The following is a 12,743-nucleotide window of genomic DNA, read 5'->3' as shown; positions in this document are numbered from 1 at the left end:
GGAGCCTTCTCTCGAAGACTTGCAGGAAATATCAGTGGCAGAAACAAGCACTTTTCTTTCAGAAGTGGTAGCAAGTTTGTATCCAGAGGAAATGCATAGCATACACGCTGCTATACGCCACTGGATTTGGAACACCAGGATTATATAAATACATACGGGGTTTTTTTTAGTAACAGGACTTCTTCCTGTAGGTTTGCTGTCTCTGGGAGTAGCCATTAACTCTGACCTCTTGGCACTACTGAAGACAGTGGACTTTCTAATCATGCTAAATTTGCCTTCATGTATGAATAACTGGCAGAGTAAAAACCACTATCTAAAATCAAAACAAGCTGGGGAAGGAACTGAGCCATGTTGTATAAAGGGTAGTCCTGTGGTCTGAATGCAAATGCAAAGGTTTAGTATTGTTTGGAAGGACAGTGCGTATCTGTGTGTCCTAAGTACCCAGCAAGCAGGGAAAAAACAGCCACAGAGAGGGCAAGAAGAGCAGCATTTGCATGACCCTGAGAGAAAGGCAAAAGAAAGATTTGTGAGCAAAGAATCTGCCTCCTCTTGTTTGAATCTTACTCTTTCCAGGGAAATAGGGCTTTGCATATATATCTCATAACTGGAAACACAACACAGGGATAACTGGATTCTCTGCCTCTAGGTTCCTTAATTTAAAACAGTTTGCAAGGCTGATACTTGCCAGCAACAGAGGCTAAAAAACAAGAGGAAAAAACAGTATGTTTTAAAACTGAGTTTAGGCATTTACTCGTCATGACGTTGCCTTAAAAAAATGATCATTATATTAAAAACAGCGAAACGCCAAGGAGTGAAGTATTTCCCTCTCCACTAGTACTTACTACTACTATTTTCTACTAGCTGGAATCAGTACAGATAATAAATATATTTTTTGGCCTTAATAACCACTAATGATGGATCATTCAAAAGAATAAACAATTACAAAATTGTAACCATGCATATCCTTACTAACTTTAAATATTGTTTTCAATATTTTATTGACACATACTTATATAAAGCAATAGGTTTCCGTAGTAAAGTTAATTATTCTTTACATATACTGTGTAGATAAATTACTAGGATTTAATATGGCTGGAAAATAATATAAGTTATTTTTATCAATCTGATTAATGCCATATTAAGAATATATTTTTTTATTTCAAATATAGAAAATTATGACAAATATTTTAAAGAAAAAAACCTACAATATGAAATTATTTCTCAAGAGTAATAACTGGAAATTGTCAGGTTTGGAGCTCACCAGATAAGAAGTACATACCCACAAGACATTACCTGCTGCTGTACCCATGGCAGGTGTTGGGAGATTGTTGACCAACTGTGTATTACAACATGAACTTTGAGTTTAAAAAAAAAGATGTAGCTCAATGTAAAAAGAAAACTCCAAAACATTGCACAAGTTTTTATTTACAACCAACAGAGTTCGGATGAGATCAGGATTACACTAGAGAAGTTGCACTGTTGTTTCATAGGTGAAATAACTGGGAGCAGGATTAGGAGGAGGATTTTAGGCAGCTAAAGCCCTCCAACTAGTATCAACTGGAGTGACAAGCACTCCAGAACATGTGACGGGGAGATGGCTGTACTGGTGGGCAGGACCTCTGCTTACCCCAACACGCTTTGCAGCCACAGCTGGCCTTAATAACATTAACAACTACAGGAACATAGGGCTGAAAGATCCTCAGGAAGCCATCTTTTCAGCCTACCTGCCTTAATACCCATGCAATTCCAACTGATGGAGTATATTTACATAGTCTGTTCTTAGAGACCTCCAATGTCAGAGCCTGACCATGCCCCTAATATCTTAGTTTGTCCTAACGTCTAACCTAAAATCTGCTTGCTGCAATTTTTGCCCATGACAGACATAGAAAACAGATTGTTTCTCATCTCAGCAATAATTTTTCACATGTCTGTGGGCTGTTATCATTCTCCTGGTCAGTCTTTTCTTTTGTAAGTTAGCCAATCCAAAATCAGTTTATTTCCTCTAGGCTCCTTGTCATTCTGGCTGCCCTCATATAGGCACTCTCCAGGTGGTTCACATCCTTGATATAAAACACCCAAAACTAGACACCATACTCAGCTTCACAATTGCTGAGCAAAGCAGGATCATTTGCCAAGTCTTGCAGACTATAATCCTCATAATACATCGCAGCAGGATACTTATCTATTTGTGCAATAACAAAACATTGTTGACTCACACCCAGTCTGTGACCACTCAAAGCCTGAGATACTATTGTACAGAACTGCTACCTAACCAGTTTTCTCCACCAGCTGATTATTCCTGCCTAGGTTTGCAGCTGTTTCTGTTGAATAGCTTCCCATTTTTTCATATTTCTAATTTGTTGAGATAATTCTGTATTCTGTCTGTGTCCTCCAACATACTTACTCCTTTGCAGCCTGATGCATCTGTGAATTCAATAAGCATTTCCCTTTTTATAAGCATCCTTCAAGTCACTAATGACTAGCACCAGATTCTGGATCTGTGGAATCCCACTTCATATACACGTTTCCATTTTCATAGAGAACCACTCTGTTACTCTGGTTTTCCAGCAGATTTTACATGTGTCAAATTATAAATCAATGTAGACCATTCTAACACATTTGCTTGTGGGAATCACATGAAAATTTGCCTGAAAACCAAGACCTATCACATGTAAGGCTTTCCTCTGTCCACAAGGTAGGTCATCCTGTCATAAAAGTAATCAGAGTTTGAGACATGATTTCTTGTTGACTCTTATTCATCCTTAGGTTATTTTTCTATGAGGTACAAATAATTTTATTTGTTCCAATATTGTTCTAGGAATTGAAATTAATTTGATTAAGTCATACATTTTCTCTTTTTCACTTATCTCCTCTCCACCATACTTGTCTCTCCACAGCCTCCCTGTATCTCCCCTATAATCCATCTCAAAGAAACTTTTTAATGACACTAACATTCTGTCAGCAAAATCTTTAAATACCCTAGGATGAAGTTAGAGATGTGAGATCAATGTGAAAATATGTGACTTAAATACTCTACCCTTAACTGAGGCTAAAATTCTACCCTAAAAACCCTGATGCATAAGTTTTCTGATCTTGCTGATCTTTTTAGTGAAGCCTACAAGGCACTGTCTTCCTGATATCCTTTCATTTTCTCACTCAACAGTTAGATAACCCTTTCTGTCTTACATTACTGTGGCTTCTAGAGTGATTTGTTATTTTCTTTAGTTGCATTAGTAGTTGCATTTCCTTTTATGTCTGTGTCTTTTTGATTGTGTTCTTACATGCTTGTGTTATACACTTATTCTGAAGCTCACTATTCTAACTTACTTTCTCCTTCCCTTTATGTTTCTTCCTTGGGTTTGAGCAATTTAGCCAAGCTGGTTTTTTAACTACACTTGGTGACTGTCTTTCACAATGGAAACCTGTGGAAATCTGTGTTTATGCCCTTAAGAGCATTCCTTTAAAGAACTGGCAGCTCTCATGAATTCACTTTTTCTCCTTTATTTTTCTGTTAGATAAACCTCCCAAAGACTCCTACCTTCCATTTCTCCAAGTTCATTGAAGTTTCTCTTCTTCAATTTCATGGGTTTTATTTTGATCCTACTCCTCGTTTCGGTTGTGCAGATCACTAACTCTGCTATTTCGTGGAAAAGTTCATCTAATGTCCACCCTGACCTCTTCAGCTAGTTACTTTTTATTGTTTATAATCAGCAATGGAATAGCCTCCTTGCTAATATGTGCTCCTGATCAGAAACCATGGAAGGCTCACATCTCCAGCTTGTGTGTTCAGGTGGGTATTCATATTCACAGCTCAGTAAAAGAAAACAGAAGGTGGTGGCACAGGGGACCATGCTTAGGTGACACACAGAGTCTGATGCAGCTGTATGTACCATCAGCCCTGGCTCTGGCAGCCTGCACATGTGACCCCGGCGGACTCAGTACTCAGTGGGAATACCCTTCCATCCACCTGGAAACATGAGATCTTGTCTCTTTCCAGCCACTCCAGTATCAAGGGGGAATTTCAGGTTAATCACATCTGAGTCATGCGCTCTGTAATAGCTAAGTATGACAAGATGGAAGTTCTGGCTAGCAACACAGCATGTCAAGGCCTCAGCTGCTGCTGGTCAATGAAGACATAGCTTCTTGGAGCACTTTGACTTCTTTTGGAGTCCCCACAGCTGACTCTTGTGCATGGTTACACAACTTCCTACTGCAACTGCTGTGGGCACTGTTTCAAAATAATGCTATGAATGTGAACACACTCTGATTTTGTAAACAACAGCTCAGTCAAGATTGCTATTTACTTTTTGTACATGACATGACATGACCCTGAAGTAGCCAGCATGATCTTCAATCTTCTGTCTTTTTTCAGATACTCCTCTTTTGTTCAAGCACCAGGCTTATAAAGACACTTGTTAGCCCCAACCATCCATCCCAAGTAGTGTCCCCTCACTGTCCTGACCACAGTCTGGAAGGTTTCTCAGTCCACGGATAATCTGCTCTCATGGGAGGATCATACACATCTTAGAAGGGTTACCAGGCAGCCTGCTCTCCTGCAAAGCAGGAAGATGAAGGGACAAGAGGCTGAGACAGATTGTTTCTCCATGCAGGACAGGCTTCAGACACAGTGACCATTGCAGAACACTAGCCTTGTGTGAGAGAGGGACTCCCACTCTACCACTTAGAGCTTCCAGGGCTTTGGGTATCTGTAGGAACAGCCTGCTCATGCTCATTAGAGACAGAGACATGTTAGGTGGGAGATGCTGGCAAAATTCATATGAAGGTGGACCTCCAGGTTCAAGACTTCCATACCTCAATATGGCTGGATACACACTGAACAGGATAATATAGAGCAGTCACACTAGGAACATAACCAGCATGCTGCCACTGGTCTCAAACTTCCACTCCAATTTGCAAGAAAGCGCTGATGCAGCAGGAAAACCCTTCCGTCATTCCAATCAGACAAGAAAAGCATGCAGTAAGGAGGCTCCATTAGCCAGTTGCTTCTCACATAGCAGAGGCACGTGGCTTTTCCCCTCGTCACTCCCCAGTGCTTGTTTGTATTCAACCTTCATTCTTTGGCAGATCATTACAGCTCATCCTAAGGCCATGTCACTTTCCCTTTCTCTAGAACATTACCTATAACCCATGTGCTGCATTATCATGGCATCTTCTCCCAGCAGTGTTCCTGCTACTTAGTCTGCAAAGCAGTAAGAAGAAAAAAGGAAACACTGCCTGTGGGCTGCAGGAACTCTGTAGACCATTGGGATCTAAAAGTGCCCAGTAATTTAAAGCTCTGGACTCTGCCAGACTGACATGGTTATTGCTTTTCCTTTTTCCATGGACTTATCCAAGGCTGACACAAACAGCTGCCAAACTGCCATACTACTTAGGCCTGTAACCAGGCAGCAGAGGCTCAACTGATGTCAGGATTCCTCCCCCATCTAAGCAAGACCAAGAGGTCTTCACACAGAGACTTGGACAACAGGGCTCTGAGCAGACTTTCTCATCTGTATGTCCTGGAGAGAGAGACATCCTCCAGCAGCTGTTTGGGTTTCCCTTCAGGCTCATCCATAGCTAGCCCCAACACCTGCAGCTCTGGGCCCTGAAGCAGGTGACACATTTTGGGATCCTTTCCTGAAAGAGCATGGGAGATGCCAAGCCCTCGCAGAGACAGCTAGGCAGGGATAGGAGCTCATAAGGGCTATAAGGGCTTCAGGGTCCTGTTGCTGAAACAACAAATAAACAGGTTTATTTGTGGAGACTGATCAATTTTATTTTGCTTGTTATCCTAAATCACAGCAAAATCTCAGAATAAAATGGTTCTCCTTTTTAACCTGGGCTACCTGGGGTGCAAGGCTTAAACCTTCAGCTGAAGCTGGTGCCCAAAGTAAAATATGGAGAACATGTAGGGTAGACACTCAGAGAAGGACCTGTGGGAGCAAGAAACAATGGGCCTGCAGAGGCTCTGTGGTGGTTAACTACATGCTTGCAAGGCTGCAACTGGTGTGAGCCCCTTTGCTTGTGAGCTGGAGTGCTATCTTAGCAGTTGCTTCCAAATCAGAATAGGCACAGTATATGATGTTCTTTTCATATAAATACCAAGCATAACAAAACCTGTCCCCTGAATCTGTAGACACTTGGCCAGGTCAAGTCTTCTTTATTTTGATTTTAAGCAAGCTGTTTGTGAGAAGTAGCATACTAAATGGGTCATTATAAAAAAATACATTGTTATTAAAAGTATGGGTGATAAATACTTGTGCTCTCTTTTCATGCTTCATTAAGTCACAACCTCTAGCTGACAAGTGGCTACTTTTTCTGTGGGTCAAAAGTAGGATTTGAAGTGTAATATGCATAATATGGAAATTCAGTGTATTTGAAGTATATTGACATAGGCAATAATACAACTCCAAATCTTAAATACATCAAAAACAATGTTAGTTATCTGTACACTGATCTCTAACACAGTGGGTCTCAAAATTACTATTTGAAATCCAGAGTAAGCAAGATAGTTCTGACACTCAAACTTCTGTAATGTCACCTGGAGGCTTTCTCTAGCATAGAGATTGACTCCTTATCTCAGTCCAGGACAAGGAGGATATGTGAGGCCAGCTGTATCATTCTTCTTTTCCCAGACAAGGGAACTTGCTTTTTCTTCTGATGCTATCAGGGAAAAAATGTTTGTCTTGAAAAAATGTAACAAAGGAAGCTGTAAGAACAACAACAGTGAGCAGGCATTTCTTCTTATTTTGTCACAGTGAGAGAGGAAAGTCTTTCTTTTTTAACCTTATCTATGCTAGACAACGGGATCTGGAAATAAAATTCAGGCTCCTATAGCAACATCGGGTAATATACTTCTTTTAAAGAGAATGGCATTAAGCTAATCCAATAAAGTCCCTCTAAAAATCAATATAGAGTCTTATTACTGAAGTGAGAGATTAAATACTGGTAGGGATCCTTTCCCTACAGTCTCAGAGATAGTATTTTCAGTGTCCAGAAATTTCTCTGAAATATCAAAATGAGAAAACTCATCTGAACTATTTGCTTCTCATTATGATATAGCTGTCTTTCATTCTTTTACACTGCAGCATCAGCCAACTGACATTCCTCTTTCTTCTATCAGCATTATCTGAGTGTTTTCTTCATGCACAGATTACTGGATAAACTAATCATGCACGTATTTACTCGATAAACTAATTTATCCAGTAATCAAGTCCAGTATAAAGAAACTGAGCTATTTCTATCAAAGACTAAGAAAGTACTAGAGAAAGAAGGACTGTTAAAAGAAAGTTACTTGCATATTTACATTCTTAAATGCATGTAACCAATTAGTGCTTTTGTGAACACTACTGCATTGAAATCACAGAGATAACTGTATCTAAGCATTTGTGTGTTCCAGGAGTAGGGCCTAAATCTTGATTATGATGTTTAAAACTTATTATTCAATTGAAATTAAAAGGAAAGAATCACAGCATTCAAAGATATTGTTTCAGGCTATTTGCAAATTCCAGAGAGTATCACTGCAAATGTTTGCCTGTGATCATATACTTCTACATTCATAGAAATTTTTCTGTAAACATTTCAGAGAAATAATAAAAAATGAACTCTCCTGAGAAATGTTAGATTGCCGAACCATTGTGACACAGCCAAACAAACTTTAGCTGAGATTGTGTAATCTGAACAATCACTGTTGTTAAAATTACAGAATAATTTTAGCTAAGAATCTCAGTGATTACCAGATTAATATTTTGCATTCTACCAAAGGACTTCAGAAAGTTAAATAAACAATCTTCCATAAGATAGCACCTGCTTTTCTGAAGTTCCTCAGCTCAGTTGCAAAATTCAGAAGAAATGCAAGACTTAAAAATGTCTCACCACTGCTTACGCTCAGTGCATCTTAGTGCCTTATTTAAGGTTTATTTTTTGATCACTATGGATGCAGTTCTTACACAACTGAGTAATAATGCAACCTGTATCATGAGACTGAAAGCTGCCTAGATCAAAGTATATCCCTTTCCTCCAGCATTCTCCTCTCCATAGGTATGGCCAAACTTTCTTTCAAAGTAGGTACATGTCTTTCAAAATACTTGAAAATGGAGAGCACAATATCCATTTTACTTGTTTACTTCATAATTGTCTTCAGGACAGATAATATTTAAGCTATATTTAGAGGTAATCATTTGTTTCTCATATATAAAAATCAAACACAAACAGCAACCTGAAAATCCAGTGCTGCTGTCCCTGCGGGCCTTGCTAAACAAGCATGTGAATGATCGCAGTTCGCGGAGGGGAGGAGACCTTGGTTTGGGTTTTGCCACCTCTCCCGAATGACTTGTCAACCGCATGCAGACAAGGAGCTTTTCGTGTGCAAGGTAGTTTTCCGAATTTCAGGCTCCTGTCCATTACGCAGTATGCTAACTAGGGAGGAAGCAGTGGGAAATGCATTAATCCAGTGGACACGCATACACCCTTCTCTTGGAGGCTTCAGATGCACAGCTCGGGGACGCTTCTAGAGAGCATGTGGCTCAGGGGCCGCGGCAGAGCATTAAGCCTCTGTCGAGCCCTTCCTCACAGAGGCACACGTGTTCATTACTAGCCTGGGCTTTTATCTGGGGACCGGGCACACACACACGCGCTGCGGCAGGCAGCCGCCGCCATGTCCCCGCCCCCTCCCGCCTCGCCGCGGCGCGCGGACCAACGGCCACGCCGCGGCGCGCGGGCAAACGGCGGCGGTTGCCGCGGCGTCGCGCGCGGACTCGCCTCCCTGCTCTGCCTCCGCCCAGCGGCGGGGCGCGCTAGCCGGCGGCGGCCTCCCCGCTCTATGGTGTGGGCGGCCGCGGCAGGGATGACGCAGGCGGCGGGCGGGCGGGCCCCGTGATGGCCGGTGCCGCCGCGGTCGCGCTGTCCGTCGCCGCGCTGCCGGCCGCTCCCGCCGCCATGGCCGAGGAGGAGGCCCCCAGCGAAGGGTGAGTGCGGAGGCCGGGGCGGGCGGGGGAGCAGCGGCGTCGCCCGCCGGCTGAGCCTCGTCCTGCGGCCCCGCGTGCGGCGCCCGGCGCGGCAGCAGCCCCGCCGGCCCGGTGCGGCTCGGCCCGGCCCGGCTCGGCCCGGCCCGGCGCGCTGTCCGCCGCCTCCCGTGCTGCGCAGCGCTGCCTCGCTCCCTCCCTCAGCCGCAGGCGCGCCGGGTTCCCCGGGGCGGCTTCGGGCCGGGCGCCGCGTGCGGCTCCGCGTCCTCCGCCGCTGCAGCCGCTGCGTGCCGGCTTCTGCCCCCCGGGGCCGGCGTTGGTAACCTCGCCGCGGCTGCCTGGCCTCGGCGGGGGACGCACCGTGCCCTGCGCCTCCGCGCACACGGCTGCCCGGGCGGCGCCCCGGGCGCCTTGGCAGCCTCGCCTGGGCGTGCGAGTATCCTGCCTTCGCGTAGGCGCAGAGCAGGCGGCGAAGTTCGTCGGTCTCTTTGCTCTTCCAGCATTCCTCTGTGCAATCCTTCGTGCAAGGTGGGGATGAGAGCACAGCTTCACAGCATAAACCTGTTCGCTCCTGCTCTGACTTCCTCCTTTTTTAGCGTTGTGCACCTACCTCATCTTCAGCTGTCTTCACTAAACTTTCCTTTCCGTGTCCCAAGACACTCTCATCAACCAAACTCCACTGCTATACATCACCCTGCCCTGCTGTTAACATTCATTTGATATCTCTAGTATTTTTAACTACTGACTCACACCTTCATTATGTGCCTTCATTATACCTATTAATCACTACTTTGCCTGATGCTACAAAGTCCTGCACTGCATCTTCAGACTATACACCCAAATGGTTCGGTAATAAATTATTAATCAATGTTCTGCTCTTCTTCTGTCCACATGTTATTCATTGGTGTATATCTTCTCATGCCTTGTCCTTCTGTGTAACTTTTATTTCTCATTGTATGCTTCAGCTACCAGGACAGACCTGTTATGATATCTTTCTATTGCTCTGAAATATTTTTTTCCGTTTTCCCTTATTCCACTATAGAATATATAGTTATTCTATCTTTGAGCCTTTTTTTTTATTCACAAAACATACTTCTTAATGTATCTCCCAGTCGCTTAGCTCCCAATTTTGCATCGTAGTACATGTTTTTAGTCAAAACAGTATTCTGTCAAAGTATATCTAACTGTACTGTAGTCATGCATATACTATATCCCCTCAGTCAGATAAGAGTACGTACTTCATATTTGCTATTTACAAACATTTTTCCCTTTATTCTTTTATCTCCATCCTTCAGGTAATGTATCACATGGCTGATTACTGGGCCTTCCAAAACCCACTCTTCCTTTTACTTTTTTCTTTCTTTCATAATTAAATTTTGGTTTTTTGAGGAAATCCATCTAAAATTCTTTAACTACCAGCATGAAAATCATGCTATGTATTCATGACTTCATATCCAGGATGATATTGGTTGTATGTGGACATGTTATATCTCTTTCTGTTTTCTTTGAAAACTAGCTGCACCCTCAGTTTTGTTCTCTGTTTAGCCCTTTTTATGACTTCTGGCTTTGATGCATCATGTTCAATGTTTTTTCCTGCCAGCTCAATTTGATCAAACCTGGACTATCCATCATCTTATGCCTTCAGCTCCCTATCCTGTCTTTATGCCCATATATACACAGCATTCTCTTTTTTAGTATAAGCTTGCAAAAGACTTTACTTGCAAAGCCCTGTGCAGTTTGGTCTGATCTGTGTCTCTGTTTGGTCCTCCTTTCCTCAAACTTAAAATAGCTTTTTTTGTATCTTTTCTTTCTTTATACCTCCTACAGCTTTACTAATTATGTTTGAAACTACATTTCCTTTCTTGATTGTGCATTCAGATGACTTTATTATCCATTCACATTCATAAAATACACATCATTTGTAAATCCTCTTGTTGATGATTTACAAGTTTTCTAAATCAGACTCTTAAAATAGCTCTGCCTCAACCTGTTTTGTTTATATGTTCATTCAGCGCATTAGCCTGAACTGTATTAGCTGGCTGATTTGATCACATGGAGTGCTGCTTAAATAGTGCCAAGTGCCCTCAACTTCTGTAACCTGTGAGAATTGCAAGATTGTTATGTTAGATGGTCTGGGCATAGGGTTAGGAATCAGACTAAATTTTCCAAAAGGATCATGACAAATCTCCCATTATCATTTGCTCAACTGGATAGCTTTTAAAGGGACTTGATTCTGAAGAAGTCAGTGTCTGCGTTCTGAACAATCAAGACGTTAAATGTGAAATCTTTCAGAGCAAGCTCCCCAGTTCACTGACGACTTTGAAGAACAAAATCTCATGCTTCTTCTCCATGTTTTCAAAAAGTTCATTAGCTATGAAGAAATATTAATACTCCAGGTTATTAGCACAATTGGTCTGTTTCTAATGTAAGTTGGAATTAGCATTTCCTTATCCTTTCAAGTTAAGCAAAGCTCAATACCCAGAGAAAATTTATAAATGAGTGAGCTATGTTAAATATTTTTGGATTTAAAACTCTGTGACAATGAGAGGAAGAATTATTAAATACCTTTAAAACTCTAGATTAAATTATTAACAACAATTGTATCTGAAAAATAAATACAAAGTTTACTTTATCTGCTTGAAATGCTGGTGTTACTCATCTTGTTTTGTAACATGCCTGGTTTGTTGAAATACGGTAACTACACAGGTATGGTGAAAACGGAACAGCAGTGTCTCAGTAATTTCCTAGATGATCCTGAAAGATACTCATGACATTGTCCTAACTTGGAATGAGAAAATTAACAAATGTTTTGAGTCTTTTATCATGGAAGCGATTGCTTGGTTAACATGTCACTTACTAACAATTCCCAGACCTCTTCACAGCCTTGAACCTTTTCTGTTTAACTTACAGAAGTAGATTTCTGTCTGTGAGGCAATCAACCTAGCCTAATCCTTTTGACAATATTGAATTCACTTATATTCACTCTGGATTCAGCAGGACTGTTTGTAGCTTCTAATATAACTAGTATTAGCAGCTACTAAGTATATGTACATATCTGGGAAAAATCCCAAAGTACTGTTTTGTTTCCCTGAGATAAGTGGATTAACTTTCTTTAGGAAAAAAAACATAAAGGGGTCTGTACTTATGAGCTTACGTCAAGTTGTTTGCATGTGACCTATAGTCTCACAAAATAGTGGCTTAGAATAATATTTAAAAATATATACTGTGTTACTGCAACACCAGTAATCACAAGTACTTTTCTATTATCCTTCAAGCTTGTTTGTATTTTGATTCTTTGGGTGTATGTGAAATGTTACAGTATTTTTTTTTTTTTTTTTTTTTACAGATTATAGAAGCAAGTTATTTGATTAAAACAAAGGAGGAATAGTGTATCAGACCTAATACAGCCTATGTCTATCTCTTAATAAGATAGTTCACACTGATATCATAGTGATATTAAAGCATACTTTTATGGGACAGTCTGAATTCAAATTTTCACTTGCTTTCTTGCTGGGTTCAGCATCTAGGTTTTAAGTAAAACTTAAGCAGGTGGGCTGTTGAAAGCACAATCCTGCTTACTTTGCTTTGTGAAATGGGACTTTTTCTGAAGTCCTGTCCTATAGCCCATATGACTAGCAGCAACTCTGGGACTTGGCAGCTTCCGTTTTAAAGAGACAGTGAAACATAACAGTTTCATTCTGGTAGCACATGTGAAAAAGGAAAAAAGAGTATTTCCTTCCTCTTTTCTGGTTTTGTCTTTTTTGCTGGTAAGGTTGTGTA

General features: G+C 41.5%; 1 protein-coding gene across 1 annotated transcript in view; it reads left to right on the top strand.

Moving 5' to 3' along the window:
• The first annotated feature begins 8,866 nt into the window (after positions 1-8,866).
• The window catches only part of ABHD5 (abhydrolase domain containing 5, lysophosphatidic acid acyltransferase), a 30,004-nt gene continuing 26,127 nt past the window's right edge, over positions 8,867-12,743 (top strand). Inside the window, exon 1 of the mRNA XM_062567850.1 lies at positions 8,867-8,966. Coding sequence (XP_062423834.1) covers positions 8,878-8,966 — 89 coding nt within the window. The 5' untranslated portion in view covers positions 8,867-8,877. The remainder of the gene's footprint in view (positions 8,967-12,743) is intronic.

Source organism: Rhea pennata, chromosome 2 (genome assembly GCF_028389875.1).
Source record: "Rhea pennata isolate bPtePen1 chromosome 2, bPtePen1.pri, whole genome shotgun sequence".
NCBI lineage: Eukaryota > Metazoa > Chordata > Aves > Rheiformes > Rheidae > Rhea > Rhea pennata.
The sequence above is the reverse complement of the archived record's forward strand: the minus strand, read 5'-3'. Positions and strand labels throughout refer to the sequence as shown.